The sequence below is a fragment of the Magnusiomyces paraingens genome (genome assembly GCF_902498895.1).
Source record: "Magnusiomyces paraingens strain CBS 517.90 genome assembly, contig: contig1, whole genome shotgun sequence".
NCBI lineage: Eukaryota > Fungi > Ascomycota > Dipodascomycetes > Dipodascales > Dipodascaceae > Magnusiomyces > Magnusiomyces paraingens.
In genome coordinates, this window is record NW_022474067.1 from 1,569,361 (window position 1) to 1,588,004 (window position 18,644).

General features: G+C 38.5%; 8 protein-coding genes across 8 annotated transcripts; 5 read left to right on the forward strand and 3 right to left on the reverse strand.

Moving 5' to 3' along the window:
• Positions 1-60: 60 nt before the first annotated feature.
• On the reverse strand, positions 61-1,974 carry SAPINGB_P000481 (uncharacterized protein; the record flags this gene model as incomplete). The annotated part of the gene is made up of 1 exon (XM_031995205.1): positions 61-1,974. The coding sequence occupies one exon, from the start codon at positions 1,972-1,974 to the stop codon at positions 61-63; it is 1,914 nt and encodes a 637-aa protein (XP_031851096.1).
• A 1,712-nt stretch (positions 1,975-3,686) lies between these two features.
• SAPINGB_P000482 (40S ribosomal protein uS3) lies at positions 3,687-4,439 on the forward strand (the record flags this gene model as incomplete). Its single annotated transcript, XM_031995206.1, has 1 exon — positions 3,687-4,439. One exon carries the CDS (start codon positions 3,687-3,689, stop codon positions 4,437-4,439), a length of 753 nt encoding a protein of 250 aa, XP_031851097.1.
• Positions 4,440-4,784: 345 nt separating this feature from the next.
• Positions 4,785-6,277, forward strand: SAPINGB_P000483 (uncharacterized protein; the record flags this gene model as incomplete). The annotated part of the gene is made up of 2 exons (XM_031995207.1): positions 4,785-4,912; positions 4,990-6,277. 2 exons carry the CDS (start codon positions 4,785-4,787, stop codon positions 6,275-6,277), a joined length of 1,416 nt encoding a protein of 471 aa, XP_031851098.1.
• A 157-nt stretch (positions 6,278-6,434) lies between these two features.
• SAPINGB_P000484 (uncharacterized protein) lies at positions 6,435-7,106 on the reverse strand (the record flags this gene model as incomplete). The annotated part of the gene is made up of 1 exon (XM_031995208.1): positions 6,435-7,106. The coding sequence occupies one exon, from the start codon at positions 7,104-7,106 to the stop codon at positions 6,435-6,437; it is 672 nt and encodes a 223-aa protein (XP_031851099.1).
• A 286-nt stretch (positions 7,107-7,392) lies between these two features.
• Positions 7,393-7,869, forward strand: SAPINGB_P000485 (uncharacterized protein; the record flags this gene model as incomplete). Its single annotated transcript, XM_031995209.1, has 1 exon — positions 7,393-7,869. The coding sequence occupies one exon, from the start codon at positions 7,393-7,395 to the stop codon at positions 7,867-7,869; it is 477 nt and encodes a 158-aa protein (XP_031851100.1).
• A 2,082-nt stretch (positions 7,870-9,951) lies between these two features.
• SAPINGB_P000486 (uncharacterized protein) lies at positions 9,952-11,399 on the forward strand (the record flags this gene model as incomplete). Its single annotated transcript, XM_031995210.1, has 2 exons — positions 9,952-9,954; positions 10,488-11,399. The coding sequence occupies 2 exons, from the start codon at positions 9,952-9,954 to the stop codon at positions 11,397-11,399; spliced, it is 915 nt and encodes a 304-aa protein (XP_031851101.1).
• A 714-nt stretch (positions 11,400-12,113) lies between these two features.
• Positions 12,114-15,579, reverse strand: SAPINGB_P000487 (uncharacterized protein; the record flags this gene model as incomplete). Its single annotated transcript, XM_031995211.1, has 3 exons — positions 12,114-15,364; positions 15,429-15,500; positions 15,570-15,579. 3 exons carry the CDS (start codon positions 15,577-15,579, stop codon positions 12,114-12,116), a joined length of 3,333 nt encoding a protein of 1,110 aa, XP_031851102.1.
• A 383-nt stretch (positions 15,580-15,962) lies between these two features.
• Positions 15,963-17,831, forward strand: SAPINGB_P000488 (uncharacterized protein; the record flags this gene model as incomplete). Its single annotated transcript, XM_031995212.1, has 1 exon — positions 15,963-17,831. One exon carries the CDS (start codon positions 15,963-15,965, stop codon positions 17,829-17,831), a length of 1,869 nt encoding a protein of 622 aa, XP_031851103.1.
• Between the last annotated feature and the right edge of the window lie 813 nt (positions 17,832-18,644).

Sequence of the window (18,644 nt, forward strand, 5' to 3'; positions counted from 1 at the left end):
TATCTTATCTTATAATTTTTTTAATTAATGACTATTTATTATTATTATGACATTTGGCCATTAATGGCCGTTTGAAGGCGACTGAAACATTCCTTGCGCCTGGAACTGAGCTTGAAGTTGTGCCTGGATTTGGCCCGGTTGTCCTTGTAAGTGTTGTTGTTGTTGTTGTTGTTGTTGCGATGACTGTGACTGTTGTAGTGGTTGCGCTTGAAATTGTTGCTGTGCTTGTTGCTGTTGCAATTGTTGTTGCCGGTGTTGAAGAATCTTTTGTCTCATTATTTTTTGATTTAACAAAACACGTTCTGCAAAAAATGCTTGTGACGGTCGAACATAGGGCTTCCCAACAACTGGATCTAATATTACAGCTCGTCCTTGAATTGCTGCTGTACTCGCCATAACATTGGCAATGCTTATCGGTTTAGAGCGCTGTTGTTGTTGTTGTTGTTGCTGTGACTGTGACTGTTGCGAGGATGTTGATGACGATTGCTGCCCAGAATCATTCTCATTTTGAGACCCTGGTCGGCTATTATTTGACGGTGAAACCAGTGGAAGCAATGACTGCATGGATGGAGTTTTTCTGATTCCCTTAAAAAGCATTTCTCGCATACGCAAAAACTGTGTCTTTTGCCGAATCGATACCATGACGTGCTGTTCAAGAGGAACAGGACGCGAGTGTAGCACACCATTCATAACCTCTTCAGCTTCTTCATCTTCATTTAGAGGGTTATTTGCTGATAGTGCTTCATTCTCCATTTCCAGCTGTTGTTGCGTTGATAGCTCAGCTAATTTGACTTGGTTGCGTTTTTGGTAGGCCGCAAGAAGCACATCGTAAGGCTTGGATCGACCAGTGACTGCACGTTTGGCTCCCATGGAGTGAGTTTTGCAGGTAAGTGAGCGTGCACAAAGACCACCATTGGTAAGAGGTACACCACACTGCTTTTCCACATCCACCGGTGGTCGTTCTTTGATTTGCTTAGCTGCATTTTTGCTATTGATTTTTAATTGCTTTTTGGCACGCTTGGCTTCTTCGGCAGCTTGTTTCTTGAGAAGCTTACGGCTCTCACGTTCTTCTTTGGTAAGTTTGGCATATTTCTTTTTAGGTTTTGCTGGAGTTGTTGGCGCAGTGTTGGTTGTTGTTGGTGCTGGGGTAGTAGCAGATTGGGATAAGGATTGTGATTGGGATTGTGATTGGGATTGGGATTGAGATTGAGACTCCGATTCAACTTTAACTGGGGGTTCGACAGTAGAAACTGGTGCTGGAGCATCTGTATTTGCATCTGTTGCAGGCTGAGAGGTGGATGGGGCAGTCTGAGAATTATCAGAAGTTGTTGTTTCTGTTTTGGCGGAGGCAGTAGATGATGTCGTTGCTATGGATGCTACGGCTGCTGCTGCGGCTGCTGCGGCTGCAGCCTGGGCTTTTTTAGTTAGTTTTTTTGGTTTCGGCGGAGGTTTCTTTTTAGAAGCAGATTTAGCAGACACGCCTTTTGGCAGTTTCGCTTTTGTTGGAGTACTTGAAGCCGAAGACACTGCTGGTTTAGATGGCAAAGATGGCGTTGATGGTGTTGATGCTCGGCTCATGGCACTCATTCCATCATGGGAAAGTTTTTCTTTTTTACGAGGGCGGCCGGGACCGTGATGTTTTTCTGGAGCGGTAGCGGGGCTGCCACTAGTTCCAGCGCCAGCGCTGGAACCATTTCCTTGTTTATCTTCTCCAGGCGGGACCTTGCGTTTACGGCCCTTTTTTGTGGTGCTGGTTGTTGTTGTTGTAGTTGAAGATTTGGCAGGAGTCTTTTTATCTGCCCCAGACGAGAGGGGTAGTGGTGAGGCTGTTGTTGGAGGGGTTTGTAAGCGCTTTTTGGGAGGGTGTCTGCCTGCAGATACTGTGATGGAATCGATTGAAGAGCCTGTTGAAGGTTGATGAGTTTGAATTTTGGGAGGAGCCTTTTTATGGGCTTGAGAGGCCTTAGGGCCCATTGTTTGTACTAGTAATAATGATTTCTGGTGATGTTATGATAATGTTGGATGAGTGTTTAAGTTTGTTGCTACTATTATTATGATTGTTATGGGGTGAGACAAGAAAAGGCCGTCACTTTCTAAAGGCCTGGGTATAATTGACCAAGCTACTTGTACTACTAATGCTTTTGGATCCTTGAAAAGGAGCTTTTGTGCTCTTATGAAACAAGCAGGCTTTTAATTGCATGTGAGGAAGAGCCAGCGCGTGTAGGGTGCCATGAAACAAAAATATATCGGGGATATGAAGAGCCTACTGGATTGAAAGGAGCTTTTAAACAAAAGTATGAGACAAAAGGAATCCTTGAATGTTATTTCTAAATAGAAGACTTTAGGTATTATAAAGATTGTTGTATTAAAAAAGATAAATAAAAAAAAGTATTTGGTGGCAACAGTTAAACGAGCAAAGATAAGTCTAAAAAGAGGGTTTGGTGGTGGTGGTGAAGATGATTTTAAGGAGACTCATGGGAGGGGTCACGTGTGTGCGGAGGTGAGCAGTTTGCAGAGAAAGACGATCTTATATATATATATATATATATATATAAATATACAAAGGGCTGGGTTTAAAGAGACTTTTTTAATGGGATATTTGAGAATTAGGGAAAGAATTGGTGAAGTCATGATATCTGAAGGATCTTTTATTGAGATTAGGTATTGAAGAAACGCTGGGTATTTTATTTTAATTTTTTTTTAGGAAGGTTGTATAAAAAGTATGATAAAAATCACGTATGCAGTAACTATTGTGGGTATTTATTATTGAAATATATCAAAATCATCATCATCCAAATATATATATATTAAAACTGATTAATATGTTGAAATTCTTTTGGTATATTAAAATCCCAGTTTTAATTTTTTTTTTTTTATCATCATCACTAATAACAATAAAATCCAATAATACACGATTTTTTATACATCGTTTATAAAAAAAAAAAAACTCTCTTTGTAGAATAGAACGAAAAATAAATAAAATGTCCCGAAAGGTAAATTTGACTGTAACCATCAACATCACACGGCTGCTTTTGTCTTTTTTTATTTTTATTTTTATTTTTTTTATTTCCTTCTAGTGATGGCAATGGAGTATATCAAATTCCTTTTGAGATATTCAAATCATTAAAATCAAATAAAATCAAAATCAAAATCAAAAATAAAATTCAAACCAAAAGGCTGTGTTATTTTTTGTTGCATTTAAGGTGATTGATGGTAACGATCGAAGGTTTAAATAAAATTTAAAAACCCTAATAACCCTAACTTGTTTTTTCTAACACAGTCACTAATTATTTTTTTGAAAAATATATATATACATTATACTGTTCTCAAATTTACTAATCACGTGAACAATTTACACTCATTACAAATTTTATTTATTACAGTCGCGTCTTTTATATATTATTTATTTATATTTTTCTTTATTTGCCTTCCCTTACAATTAGGGGGGGGGAAAAAAAACGCGTCTAAATATGCGCTTAAAACGCGTTTCACCCTAACCCTGTTACATTACAGACTCACACGTCCACACATCCACACATCCACACATCCACCACTCAACCTCCTACGGCCTGAAATTTTTTTTTTTTTTTTTCCCCTTCCCCTCCTACCCCCTAGTGCCTTCAGTAGACTCACACATTCGCTCTGACGACCAGGTAGTGCTCACAACACATCACAGCTTCCCGAAAATGTCTGCCACCATCATTTCCAAGAAGAGAAAACACGTCGCCGACGGTGTCTTCTACGCTGAGCTCAACGAGTTCTTCACCCGCGAGCTCTCTGAGGAGGGTTACTCCGGCATTGAGGTCAGAACCACCCCCAACAAGACTGAGATCATCATCAGAGCCACCCACACCCAGGAGGTCCTTGGTCCCCAAGGCCGCAGAATCCGTGAGCTCACCACTCTTGTCAGAAAGCGTTTCGGCCTTAAGGAGGAGGCTCTTGCCCTCTACGCTGAGCGTGTCCAGCAGCGTGGTCTTTCCGCCATTGCTCAGTGCGAGTCTCTCAAGTACAAGCTCCTCAACAACCTGGCTATCCGCAGAGCCGCTTACGGTGTTGTCCGTTACGTTATGGAGTCTGGCGCCAAGGGTGTCGAGGTTGTCGTTTCCGGCAAGTTGAGAGCTGCCCGTGCCAAGTCTATGAAGTTTGGCGCTGGTTTCATGATCCACTCTGGTCAGCCCGTCAGAGACTTTATTGACACTGCCACCCGTCACGTCCAGCTTAAGCAGGGTATGCTTGGTGTTAAGGTCAAGATTATGAGAGACCCTGCTGCCGAGGCCAAGTTTGGTTCTCCCAAGTCCACTCTCCCCGACACTGTTGTTATCCACCCTCCCAAGGAGGAGGCTGCTCCTACCGAGCCCTCTGTCATTACCTACAATGTCGAGGAGCCCGAGGCTGCTGCCCCTGTTGCCGAGGAGCCTGCCGCCGCTGCTGCTCAGTAAGTGTTATGACCTGTGTAAAATTTTTTTTTCAATATAAAAGTAAAAGAAATCCAAAAAGCTATGGAGACGTTTGTAAAAAAAAATTTTTTTTAAAGTCTATTTGTAAGTATGTTTTGTAACTTTGAAGTTATTGATTGTGTAAAATAACTTGCTTGTTTGTTCGTTTGCAATTGTGAATTTACAAGAATCATGTTGCGATTTAAATTTTTTAGGTGCACAGATTTCTCATTTTCTTCTTCTATCTTTTTTTTTGGTGCCCATAAAATATCTCCATTTTATATACCATTTTCACTATTACTAAAATCTAGAAAATCTTCATTTTGCTTTAGTTGACTTTACACAACTATGGTTGCTATTGGGAAACTCTCTATGGACCAGCAGCATCCCACTGTAGACACATTTGCAAGTGTTGTGACCTGGAACAGGCACTTGGAGCGTATCTCGCTTAAGAAACACAAGCGCTCGCTTTCTGAGTATACCCTCCTATGGAACTATTATGCAGTTGAGATACCATTCTAACTATAAATGATTGACGATTATTCCATTATAGAACATTTTCGCGCAGATTTAAAAAACTTACCCAGGAAAGCTCTTCTAAAACTATTCAAGATGAGGATGATGCAGATGATGCAGATAACGACGACAATGATGAGGACGATGAAGAAGAAGAAGATGATGATAATGATGATGATGATGATGATGGAGTTGAAGATGCTTATCAATACTTTCACAATAGTAATACCCACGTTGAAACTGATAATGAAAATGCCCATAATCACCAACTAGTCCTGGACTTGTACAATAACGAAATTAACATGCATTATACCAATCCACAGTTTTACAATACCCAGCAGTCACAGCCACAGCAGCAGCAGCAACAACAACAACAACAACCTTTATTTCCCATTCTTTCCAAGCCTGATACAGATCCTGTTTGCTCGAGTACATTTTGGTCACGCGAAGAAAAAAACATGCCCATGAATGAAAAGGTTCAAAAATGGCTGCGTAACGTGTACCTCCCAGGAACTCTGGTCGAACGCATGGATCCTATTTCAAGAACTGTCCGAAGACGTGTGGTCAACCCGTATCCTGGAACCAGCGATGAAACTGCGTCAGAATCAAGTAGCGATGAAGCTCGTGAGCAACGTAAGTCACGTCTTATTACAAGGCAGACTATTCGTACGTACCGTAATGAACGGCCGCGACAACAATTATTAAATCAACAGCTGCAACAACAACAACAACAACAACAAGGAGCTAGTGGAGGAACATTAGACGCATCTGGTGTCATGTGGAGTGGATCTGGAGGTGGATCAGCTAGCGGCAACGGCAGCGGGTTTGGTGCTCGAGCTAAGCGACATATCAGGACAAAAGCATATGCGCTGGCGTGTAAAGTCATCAAGCCCCCGGAGTTGCAAACAGGATCTTCTTCTTCTGCGGTTCCACCAGAGACAAGCTTTGCTCCTGATGCTACGCGCTACAATAACAATATAATTGGCTCATCTAACCACTGGCCAGGTATGTCGACACTTAATTATGCGTTGGGGGTAGATGGGGGAGATGTTGGGGATTCCAGTTTTTTAAATACCAGCTACATTGCACCTGCACCAACAATAGTGATGAATAGTTGTGAAAATAACAAAATCAATGAGGACATGAATAATGCTAGTGATGGAATTATGATGCCCTTGGCTGCGCAACCGCCGGGGAATCTCCCAACAGCCAAAAGCGGAGGAGGATCATCAGCATATTGTTTGCCCAAACTCAAAGCCTCATCAACGTTTTACTCATCGGAGCTTGGGACCCATGCGCGGCGTCAATTTGAAGCGGCCCCGTAAAATAGAAAAAAAAAAAGACGATGGAGAAAAAAAAAAAAAAAGCGAGAATAGTTTCAATTGTATTATAAAAATAAAAGAAAAAAAAAAGTATAGTCAGAAACAGTCCATAACGTCAATTTGATGTGTGAATAATAATAATATTATTATTATTGAACTTTTACAGCTTGGCAACCTCGCTCTTCCAGTTCACACCACTCCATTTGGCTATCAGCATGGCCAATTCTCTGACCTGCATAACCTCCTCCTTGGTCGCACCGTTGTTGAGGGCACCCTTGAGATGGCCCTTGAGCTGGGGGTTGACATCCTGGGGGATAAGTGATGCAATGACAACCAAACTTGTTTCTTTTGGTCCAAGAATGCCAGTGTAAGAGAGAAGAGGTGCGTAGACATGGTTAAGAGCGTAGTAACCGAGATCAGGGTATGCAGTTGACATTTGGCTCATGACGCGCTTATTGATTTTTCCGTAGACTTGGTCGAAAAAGGTAGCACCGCGGTCCTCGAGTCCCTGTTGGTGGGCCGGGGTGCGCTGGAGACGAGTTTCGCGGAGAGGTTCCGGGGTAGCTGTTTTAAGCTGCATAAGGGAGTTGATAGCCTTGGGGAGACCGCCGAGAGCTGAGGACTTGAGAATGGCCTCACGGATCCGCTGGACCATCTCGAACTTTTCCTTGTCAGTATCTACCTTTTGAAGCATGTACTCGAAAATAACAGGAACCTCCTCAGGAACGTTGCAGATGGAGAAGGTTGCGGCTGCCAGATAGTACCAGTTGGTTGACAGAAGTGGGAACGAAGTCGAGAGAGTTTGCAGGCGGGCAGGCGTAAGGATCGTCATTGTAGGATGGATTTTGTATTTGAATACAATGATAGATTTGATATATATATATAAGTCTGTGAATATAAAAGATTGATTGAAAGAGAAGAAATGTTGGGGAAGACAAAAAAAAAAAAAAAAAAAAAAAAAAAAATTGGCGGTTGCAAAGAAAAAAAGCCACTTTTTAAGAAACCTCGGCAAATTATCGGTTGTCCCAACCCTAAGCCAGCACAACTTGGACATTTTCTCCAACCTCCATAGAACCACCACCACCACAACCCTCCCATTGATTGACTATTTTATCACAATGTCCCGACTTTTCTTTCCACCAGCCAACGTATTGCGCTCAGTGTACCGACCAGTTTGCTTTCCTCTTTTCTCAGCACGTCATGCGTCAAAGCTTGCCCCTGTGCTAACTGCCAACGCTCCACAACCAGTCGGTCCCTATAGCCAAGCGATTTCCGCACGCGGAGTGCTGTACCTTTCTGGCCAAATCCCACTGACATCATCCGGGATTCCTGTTCAGAGTGCTGACATTAGGGATCACACGCGTCAAGTGCTTGACAATTTATCTTCAGTGTTACAGGCCGGGGGGTCAAGTTTGGAACGCGTGGTTAAGGTGAATGTGTTTGTGACGGATATTAAGCAGTTTGGTGCGGTCAACGAGGTTTATGCTGAATACTTTAAGACAAACACACCGGCAAGAAGTTTAGTTGAGGTTTCTGCATTGCCGCTGGGTGTACCGTTGGAAATTGAGGCTGTTGCTCTAGTGGAAGAGAAGTGATTTTAGTAAAAGTGGGAGGAGGTGAGATCCATTGTTTGAATGAGCAATTGAATGGATATAAAAGTTTAATGAATTAACTGTGATATGATTGAAGAGTTTTAATGGTTTAAAGTATCATTAAATAAAAAAAAAAAAAAATTAATGAATGTACTTTCTTCTTTAGTATTTTTTGATTGAGAAAATACCATTGTTACTCTTTACAAAAACTATTTTAGTTAATCTTGAAACACAATAATGTGTGAGAAAGCCATTGCTTCAAATTATTTCTTTTTTGAGATCCAATCAACTCAATTAAACTATTTAAATGGTAACAAAAAAAAATACTTTTAAAATTACTATTTCAATAATTTTTTAGAGAATGCTCGTTAAAAATCATCAATAGAATGAAAGGAAGAATTTTAGCAGTAAATAAAAAAAAAAAAAAAAAAATTAAAAAATCAAAAGTATGTAATTATGTAATTTATTAGTCAGATTTATATTATTTATTATTTTATTGTCTTGAGTTTTACAATTATAAGTCACGTGGGCGTCTGGTGTAGTTGGCTATCACGTTCGCTTAGCATGCGAAAGGTCCCCGGTTCAACTCCGGTGTCGTCCATTAACTTTTTTTTATTTCATTTTTTTTTAAAAAATTGTTAACCATAAATTTGTTAATTTTTTTTAAAGTACTTTCAATATTTTATAAGTTTAGGCCATTCTGAAATGTTTGGTTGAACTCTTAAAGTTCAAGAGTTTTAGCAATGAATTTACGTAAGCTCAATGGGGAAAAAAAGAAAGTTTCTATGTGTTTCTGTCTGAAAAGGTTAAACTGAATTTTCATAAATGCACTTTAACAAAAAAAAAAAAAAAAAAAAAAAAAAAAAAGGCCTAAAACATATATAAAGGCAAAATAGAGACCATAATAATAAACATTACATTCAAATATTAATCTCTAAAAAATATAAATTTATTAAAGAAGAAGAAGATAACCCCCTGTAAGAAGAAAAAACCAAAAGTTTTTTTTTTTTCTTATAAATTAATCAACTTTAAATACAATAATTAATTGTTTTTTTTTTTTTTTTTTTAAATCTTAAATGCTTAAATGATCCAGTACTTTTTTTTTTTTTTCTTTTATTCTTCTTCATTCATTCATTCATTCATTTTTTTTATTTTTTTATTTTAATGTTCAGTGGTAGTCAGATGACCAACTTTGGTACTTGTCACTCCACTTTAACGCACCCAATAATTTAAGGTTTTTTTTTTTTATTTTATTTTAAGTACATCACATAAAAAAAAAAAAGTTTAAACATATATTCCAGAATTTCTTTAAATCACTAACAGGGTTTTCCTCAAAATCAACACTTTTCAATTCCCCAAATCAACTCCAAACTGTTGCAAATAATGAAAAAAAAGTAAAAAGATAATGGTCTCTGGCGGGATCGAACCGCCGATCCTCGCGTATCACAAGGAAGTTGCTTGTTTATTAGCACGATGCCTTAACCAACTGGGCCAAGAGACCTTAAAAGTAATTCTTGTAAATTGTATTTTTGGCACCATGTTAAGGAGATGGAACACAAAACTGTTAGTAAATTACCAAAATTTACAATGTTAAATTTGATGTAATTTTATTTTTTTTTAAATTTTTATATGATATCATTAAAAAAAATATTATTTTGAATGAGTTTTTTTGGTTAGATTTGATGTTTTCAAATATTTGTTACTTTCACCGCGCATATTTTTTTTTATAGCGAAATGACATGTTAGGGGCTTAGAAACATAATTAAATTATTAGGTATTTATATGATTATTTTGTTTTCTATAGCAATCATTATTATTTAGTGACTGTGTTTTTTTTATTTCTGTCAATTCTGATCAACTATGAGTGCCAACACAGAAATCCATTTAGGCATATATATACACTTTATATTGTTTGAATAAAGACCCGTAATAATGGAATTTAATTTTTTTCTGTGATAATTCACTTGTATTTTGTTCAATTGATTATAATAGTTGATACAGTAGTACATTTAGAACTATAATCAAATCCTGACAGAATCTGTCACTAACTACTGAAAAAATACATACTCAATTCATCCCGAGTTTATGGTATATCATACGCTTTTCAAGTTTAAGATAAAAGCAGACATATTCTAATATTTTTTAATTGATATATTATTGACTAAAGCTTTCTACTAAAAGAAATGTAGACATTTAATATTAATTGTCAAGTAACTTATGCTTTTATTTTTTTTTTTATAGGTGTAGTGTTGGACACACTAACACTTTAAATTACACACTTGCTTTTCCACTAAAAAAAATAAGAAAATTACAACAACTGAAGTCAATTTTATTTCAAAATCATCAACTTTTCAACCTATAAAACAAAACCATGTTCAACTAAACAAAATCCATAATAATCAACTCTGTCATTAAATTAAAAAATAAAAAGTAATTGCGAATTCTGTGGATCGAACACAGGACCTTCAGATTAAACTGTGACTAAAGTTGTAACTTCAGTCTGACGCTCTCCCAACTGAGCTAAATCCGCTCAAATGTTGAAAAAAATGAAGAGATGTTGTTACAAAAATAACTGAATATGAAACAAAAATATAACAAACCGTTTTTTTTTTGAATTACAGGAAGCTGTTGGTGCTATTTGGCATCTTGGTGGCGTGCAAAAAGGTATGCGGGGGTCTGCAGTCAGATCACTGTATATTGCTTGCGTGAGACCAATTGTTGAATATGGCTTAGAAATTTGGCATCATAAAATCTTGAAAGGAGAAATCCACAAGTTGGAAGTGATGCAGAACATGGCTTTAAGAAGAAAAGTTGGTGCTTATCGCACAACTCCTATTGTGGTACTACAAAAGGAAGCTGGTATTATGCCATATAGTATTAGGCTAAAATTTATGGTGGCACGAAAAGCTATTCGTTTACACCTAAATATTAGCAAAACTAATCCTATTAATGGTCATTTGTTAACATTGATTGAGAAATCTCCAATTGCAAAGCTAACCACGCTTTACATGTTGGCGAAAGATGATAGAGACTATATGATTAAAAAGGATGAAAAACGAAAATGCAAGAGGGTTGAACCTCTTACACTGAAACAACAACAAAATCAGACGATTGGAATTTTGAAGAAACAAGCAATGGAAGAATGGCAAGAAATGTATTGGAACAGCAGTAAGGATCTGTGGTATCATAATATCACAGTGGAGTCGAAATGTGCTGATAATCTTTCCAAAATGGTTACGGGAGTGATCATGAAGAAAGATAGTCGAAGGATCTTGAGTAATATTACTCAGTTTCGCACAGGCCATGGCAACTTTGGCGCATGGTTTAAAAAGTTTGGAATTGAAAAGGATAGTTACAACTGCAAATGTGGAGAGCTGGAAACAGTTCATCACATTTTAGTTGAGTGTCCTTTGCTTGAAGAGGAAAGAAAAGGACTGAAACGGATATCTCCAGAGATGGACATGTCGACTCTCTTAAACAGTTTAACTGGCTTACAAGAGATTGTAAGCTTTATCTCTGCTTGGAGGGATTAAGAAATACAATTACGGCGTTGATGAAGACAAGTGGAGATAGGTTGGGAAGGTTTGGTTATTTTTAACCCCCTGTTCCTCGTAAGCTGGCATCAGGACTTATTTTCGGGCTGTTGGAGATGCAATGTTAAAGGCAAAATTAATTGTTTATTATCAAAATGAAAAGATATATAGTGTGGACAAAAAGGATAGCGCAGATGCTGATGTTATATAATTCTATAACCCTTGAATAAAAACAAACAAACAAACAATCATTATGTAGAAGGCATCTGGTCTTATTTTTTGGGCTGTCAGAAATACAATATTGAACCCAAAATTAAAAGTTTATTATGAAAATTAAAAGATATATATAGTATGGACAAAAAGGATAGCGAAGATGCTGATGTTATATAATTCTATAACCCTTGAATTTAATAAACAAACAATGTAGAAGCTGGCATTAGGAAATTTTTTTTTTGGGCTGACGGATATAACTTATGAAAGTAAAATTAAAAATTTATTAAAAAAATGAAAAGATATATCAAATGTTAATCTATTTACAATAAATTCATTTTTAAGTTTTAATTTTCTTAATTCATTCTTCCATATTGTTACACGGTTTTATTATTATTATTATTATTATTATTATTATTATTATTATTATTATTATTATTATTATTATTATTATTATTATTATTATACTACTAAAACCAAATTTACAGTAAATTTTAACCTCTCCTAAATCCAAATATCCAACTCTTCTCTATGGTACTGCTCCTCACGCAATTCTGGATAATACGGAACCATAGAATCTGCACTTTGCACATACGCCGTGTTGTAAATACGCCAATATGGTGTGCGTACCTTGCGAGCTGCGTGGAATAGCCCAGCCCACACGTAATTCATCACAAGACCCGTTCCTGCTGCATTGCGAATACCCTCAATACCATCCAAAATACGGTCAATCACATGCGGAGATGTTTCAAAAATATTGGGGAAAAGTAAATCTAACAAATGAATCATGGCATCTTCATACCCTAAACCAATGCACCCTAAAGCCAAATGCTTAACAACCGTTGCAGCCGTCTGACGGTGCACCTGATCACGATCAACTAATGCATCCTCTAGTAGCGTGGTAACAGCATATATGTAATCCTTGGCCATATCTCCAATGTACTCAAACATAAATGTCATCGACTTGAGAACACCGTTTTGTACATTCATTTCTGGCACACGGTACTCATTCATCAACGCAGGTAGTACTGTGAACGGTGCGCACGTTTCCGCAACAATACCAATGGCCACAGCCGTACAAACACGCGACTGACGTTCCTGCACACGAAGGTTAGACAACAGCGTCGCTAACACGTCCTGAGGGCCAATTGCCTTGGCAATATATCCAAACGTATTATTGGCTGCCCTGCGGATCCCCTTCTTATGAGCCTTGAGCAGATCTAAAAGCTCAAAGCAAATGCGCATCCATTCACGTGAACTCACATATTCAGCACCACGGTCAGCAATCCGACCAACAAGATCAATAGTGTTTTCCTGAACCTTTTCGTGACGATTACGCAGAATAGGAGTCAGGCGGGGGAGCAGATCTCGAATGGGAGGCTGCATCGATGACAACCCAATAACATTGACAATACTACCCAAGGCTCCCAGAATAGAACCAAGAACCTCAGGGTATTCCTCACCAAGCTGTTCATACAAAATGCTTCCAAGCTTACCCAACAAGGCATCTTCGTTACACTGTTTCATCACTACAGCAATTTTGGTGATGAGATCAGCCGCTTGCTGTCTAACCGTAGGACTTTGATGATTTAATCTGAAAAGAATTGCACTAACAATCTGTGGAATATAAGGCTTGGTTCTTCCACCAAGTGCGTTAACTGTGGTGCCAAACCCATTCAGCAAAACACTATCCTCCACCGTCTGTTCCTGGAAAGCCGTCAAAATGCCATCAATAAGCCGCATTTCAAGCCGCTCAGAAATGTCGGCAGCCCCAAGCTCGCCAACAACCTTTTCAATTGTCTCCACACCCATTTTTCGGTACGACTCAGACTCGTCTTTCAAAACATCAACGATCCGCTCCAAAATCTCAGACACACCAACCTTATGGGCCAGCTCCATGGTTGTCTCAACAACAAGCTTGTAGCTTCGTCGGTCTAATGCTATTCTGCGCACCCAAAAGTTTTTGAAAAACGGAGGAAGAACTTCCTCGCGAAGATACTGCGGGGTAACGCCCTCAGTTGCTGAGCATTGCTGCGTAACCTTTAGTACAATTTTTTTCATCTCGTCATCAGAAGTAGTATACTCTCGAAGTAAAATCACCATCACTTCACGTGTATAATAGTTGGCATGCTCCGGATCCATCAATGGGATAACGCACCCAATACATTTTAAAAAGGCAGCCAAGTTTTTGCCTCTGTGGTGACGAATGCCGCGCCATAGCGGTTCTAGTACTGGATCAAATGATTCGATACCATATGGTGCTGAAGCCTCTGCCAGAGAAGACAGCGCCAGTGCGGCAATCATCCGAACTTTATTCTGTTCATCTGAAAGTCCTCCAGCTATACATTCCACCAGACTCGTCAAGTGTGGGAGAACAGCACATCCAGAAAAAAGCGCAATTTGCTGCACAATCTTGATGCCTGTATGACGTGCCTCCCAGCTTTTTTTCGATCGGCAAACGGCTTTAATGAATGGAATAAGAGATGGAATGCCCAACGCACTAGCAACCACAGCAAACGAGCGTGCCGTTGTGTTGCGCACAAACTCATCAGCATGGTCAATATCGGGTCGCATTGTGGCAATCATATGAGCCAAACCAGCAGCTTTGGATAAATTGGAAATAATTTCTCGGCCTTCAATGCGGGCAAAGTAGTCTTCGTCAATTAGTAAAGGTTCAATAACAACCAGAATCTTGTGTGTGTAGGGCCGAACCAAATCACCAAGCTTGTATAAAACACGATCAATGACTTTAACCAATAAATGGCGCTCTTGGTCTTCCAGCGACTGCTCCATCAATAACGGTAGAATTTGATTAAACAGAACTTTGGGACCGAATGCTCTGGCGTTATCTGTAATATGACGAAGTGCACTCTTTCGGACTGGGGGTGTACCATTTTTAATCTTGAGCAATAGTCGCATCACTTTACGCTCCTTGAGCTCTTCCACAGAAAGATAGGTATCATTTTCTTGGTCCAGCAGCTTGCCGAAATATTTCATATCGTTTTCTTTAAAGTATTGTAAATCACCAACACCAGGGATTTCAGTCGGTAGTGTTTTGCTCATGGCAAGACCCTTCGCGGAATTGTCCTCAAGCATTATAAAGCCATCGCTTTCAGCAGGAGCACTAAATTTTCCAGAAGAGCCCAAAGGCATGTAATTAATTGGCGGCTCTAAAATTTCGTAACCCTCCGAAGGCAAAATACTGTTGAGAAATTCATCAGTAAGTGTAGTTTGAGAAACAGCCTCTATTTGTTTTTGCGGTGGTGCGGGTGCTGGCGCTTGATCCCATCTTGATCGCTTTGGCTTAGCGGGGGTATCCTCAGTTTGAACGTCCCAGCGTGAGCGTTTCGGGAGCTCTTTAGTTTCTTCCTGTTTTATTTCTGTTGTTTCTTGAACATCCCATCGTCTTTTTTTGCGGGCCTGAGAATCGTCTTCATTACCGTTGAGTTGCATATTTTTTTTCCGAATCTGTTCTTGAACTTCGCGTTCTTCGCGTTCCAACTGTCGCAGCTCCATGGCCTTTTCGTAAGATAAATCTTCGTTTCCATACTGTTCCTCCAAGCCTCTGTTGTATTTTCTCTTGACATATTCGTTTTCTCGTGCTGCAATTGTTTTTTTCTTTCCACGTTCAGCCAATGGATCAAAGTCATCATTGGCAACAACTTCATTAAGCATGTTCGAAGTGGCAGTATACTGACCAACAAGCGAACGAGGATTACCTGATTTCGGCAGATTCTCATGAGTCTCTTCAGGTTCTAAATAATTAAATATATGTTAATATAACAACGCGTTTTGTAAATCAGGGCATAGAATTCTTACCTTCTGGAGATTCATCGTGGTATTGCATGTTTTTACGCGCCTCTTTCAGACGCCTAATGTCTTCATATTCGCCTTTTAAAACAAGTTAGTAACTTATAAAAAGCAACAAGAACATCAACAATAAAAAGATATTAAACTTACTATCAGACATATTTGAAAAAAAAATACTTGATGGCTGAAATATATATATATCAAATATTTGTGAATCTATATTGTTGAGTCAAAATATATTTTTTTACACCACACACACAAAAAAAAGTAAAGCAGCGGGGCAAAATTTCAAATTTGTCATGACGGTATGTAAATTACTCATACTGTTATATACTGATGTAAATTGTTAATCACATGACCAGACATACTGACAGCATAGCGATTTCCACTAGTTTTTTCTCCCTACAAAACAAATACTAATTAGCAGTAGCTACTCCAAGCCAAAAGAAACCCACAAACGACTTGCCCAATAATCATCACTCTTATATATAATTCCATATATATATTCCATATATACTTGTGATGTATTTTCACAGCAATTGTATGGTCATGATAATAAAAGCCCTTTTGTTATTATTATCATGTTCTGCTGCTGCAACTGCGATTGAAGTCCCAAACAGTGGCAGTAGTAGCAGCATACAGAAGATAGAAACCACCCAGGAAACACAAATCCAGCAATACAATTACACAGAAAGACTTACAATCCAGCCTTTCCCTAGAAATCGTCTGCTGACATCATTTGAGTTTGAAAGTTACTCAGATCCATTTCATATTAAACATTTACATAGCAAACACAGATACAATGAGTTTCAATATGGTGCTTTCCCCCGCTCGCTTGGCCAGATCATGGACATTTCCAAAAGTGAGGAACTCCACCTTAGATTCTCTCAAGGCTGGTGGGATGCTGAAGGCTGGGGTGCACCACCAAGAAATGGTACTTATGCTGGCGGCATTGGCGTTGAAGTTTGGGCTTCCGTCGAGGGAGATTCTCAAGAAGAAGCCATGACCAATTGGTCTAAGCTTGTCAATACACTCTCCGGCCTGTTTTGCGCTTCTTTAAATTTCATTGATTCAGCTCAGACTGCTTTCCCACAAAAGTCATTTGTTCCTGAGGGCAGTTCAATCTCTAACCGCAACTTGCATGTTTTGCGGGGGTCGTTACCCCGCGAGCCTGTCTGCACAGAAAATCTGACACCATTCATTAAGCTTCTCCCCTGCAAGGGTAAGGCCGGAATTTCATCCTTACTCGACGGCCAAAAAATCTTTGATGCTCAATGGCAAGGCATGGCAATTGACGCTGTACTCGTTTGTGATGAGTCTAAACAAATCTGCAAGTGGAAACTGACACAGGTTGTTGACGCCATTATCGATGTTCCGCGATCTCTCCGACGAAAAGTATCACCAGTCCCTAAGCCTCTACCAGAAAATGAACTTAGATGCGACAGTTCCAAGCCATATTCCAACACTTACCAATGTTTCCCTCTGGGTGATGAAACCGATGTTCGATGGGCCCTGTCGGATATTTTTGGACGTTCTATTGCTGGGTCATGTCCACTTAGCTCCAACTTTGATCATATTGCAGTCAAGGTGCCATCCAACTGGGACATTCACGTTTCTAGTGAGAATCGTCCTGGTATTTTGTTTTCAACGCCCAACAATGCGTTTACTCTTAAATCGTCTTGGAATCACGATGTTTACTTCAAGTCGAGTAACAGCAGCACAGTGATTGAGAAAGTGACACCATCGGTTTATATGGAGCGCTCTTTTACCGGCTATGGCCAAGACCGTGGGGGTATTAGAACAGAGTTTTCTAACCCCCTTGACACGGAAGCACATTTCATTTACCTCGAGGTTCTTCCGTGGTATATGCGGCCTTATTTACATACCCTTGAGCTTAAAGATGCGACATCTAAAAAGATACAGAAATTAAACACAGAAAAATCTGACGTCATTAAGAACATCATTTACTTCCCGGCGATTGATCGTCTTCGCCCCACGCAGCTGGAGATAGAGATGGTCATACAACCCAAATCAACCGTAGTGTTGAGCTATGATTTTGACAAGACTCTTTTATTTATTGAGGAATACCCTCCCGATGCTAACCACGGCTTTGAGATACCGCCTGCAGTGTTGACCATGGTTTCAGGCGATGACAACAACAAATCTACTACAACTTTTACTATTAGATCAACTTCTTTGTTATTGACTTTGCCGACCCCAGATTTTAGCATGCCATACAATGTTATTATTTTGACATGCACTGTGATGGCTCTTGGCTTTGGGTCTATTTTTAACCTGTTGACTAAACGTGTTGTTACAGAAAGTGAATCAGACCTTGTTGCTCGAAATAATCCAATAAGGAAAAAGATTGATAATATTAAAGGGTTTATTTCCAAGTTAAAAGGAAGATAAGAAGCAAACTTTGGAAATTAAAAAAAAGGGGAAAAGGTGGGAAAGAAGAAATTAGGGTTTTTTTGTGTATCTTAAACCGGCCATTATTCAAAAACCTTTTTTTTTTTTTCTCTTTGATTGCTGAATTTAAAAAGTGAAGAAGAATGTAAAGTAATTGATGGAAATATATTAGATATATGTTGACTTGTTTCAAAAAAAAAAAAATAAAGGAAGAAAAGAATATAAGCTTTAGTATAATCAGAATTACATAGACGAAGAATTTAACGAATTTATGATAAAACAATTGATTTTTTTTTTTTTTTTTTTTGAAATTGAAAACCATCATTTTTTTTGATCAGCTAGTTTCTTTTTAATAGTAATGAATGTATAAATTAACTGCCGATGATGTATTATAAAGTACGTTTAATATTAACCAATGAATTTAAAGTTGCTACCCCAAGTTTCTCCGCAAAGCAATCTTTGTATGGAAGATTTGTAAAAGCAGCGTTGATGAATGACAAAAAAAAAGAACGAATAAAAAAACGGTTAGATCAAAATCCTTAAAAATTTTCAGTAAATAAATGGGTATAATTATTCATTATAATGTATAACAAGCATTTAGGGGTTTATTTTGTTTTTTTTAAAAAAAAAAAGGTCATAAAACAAAAAAAAAGCAATCATGTCTAAATAACGTCATTTTTAGAAAATGACATATCCACACACTCCTAAGTCATAATTCCTAAAACTCTAATTGTATAATTAAATCATCCCGTGTCTTTTCCATTTTTGTTTTTTGTTTTTTGATTTTTGATTTTTGCACTACTTTAGCCATAA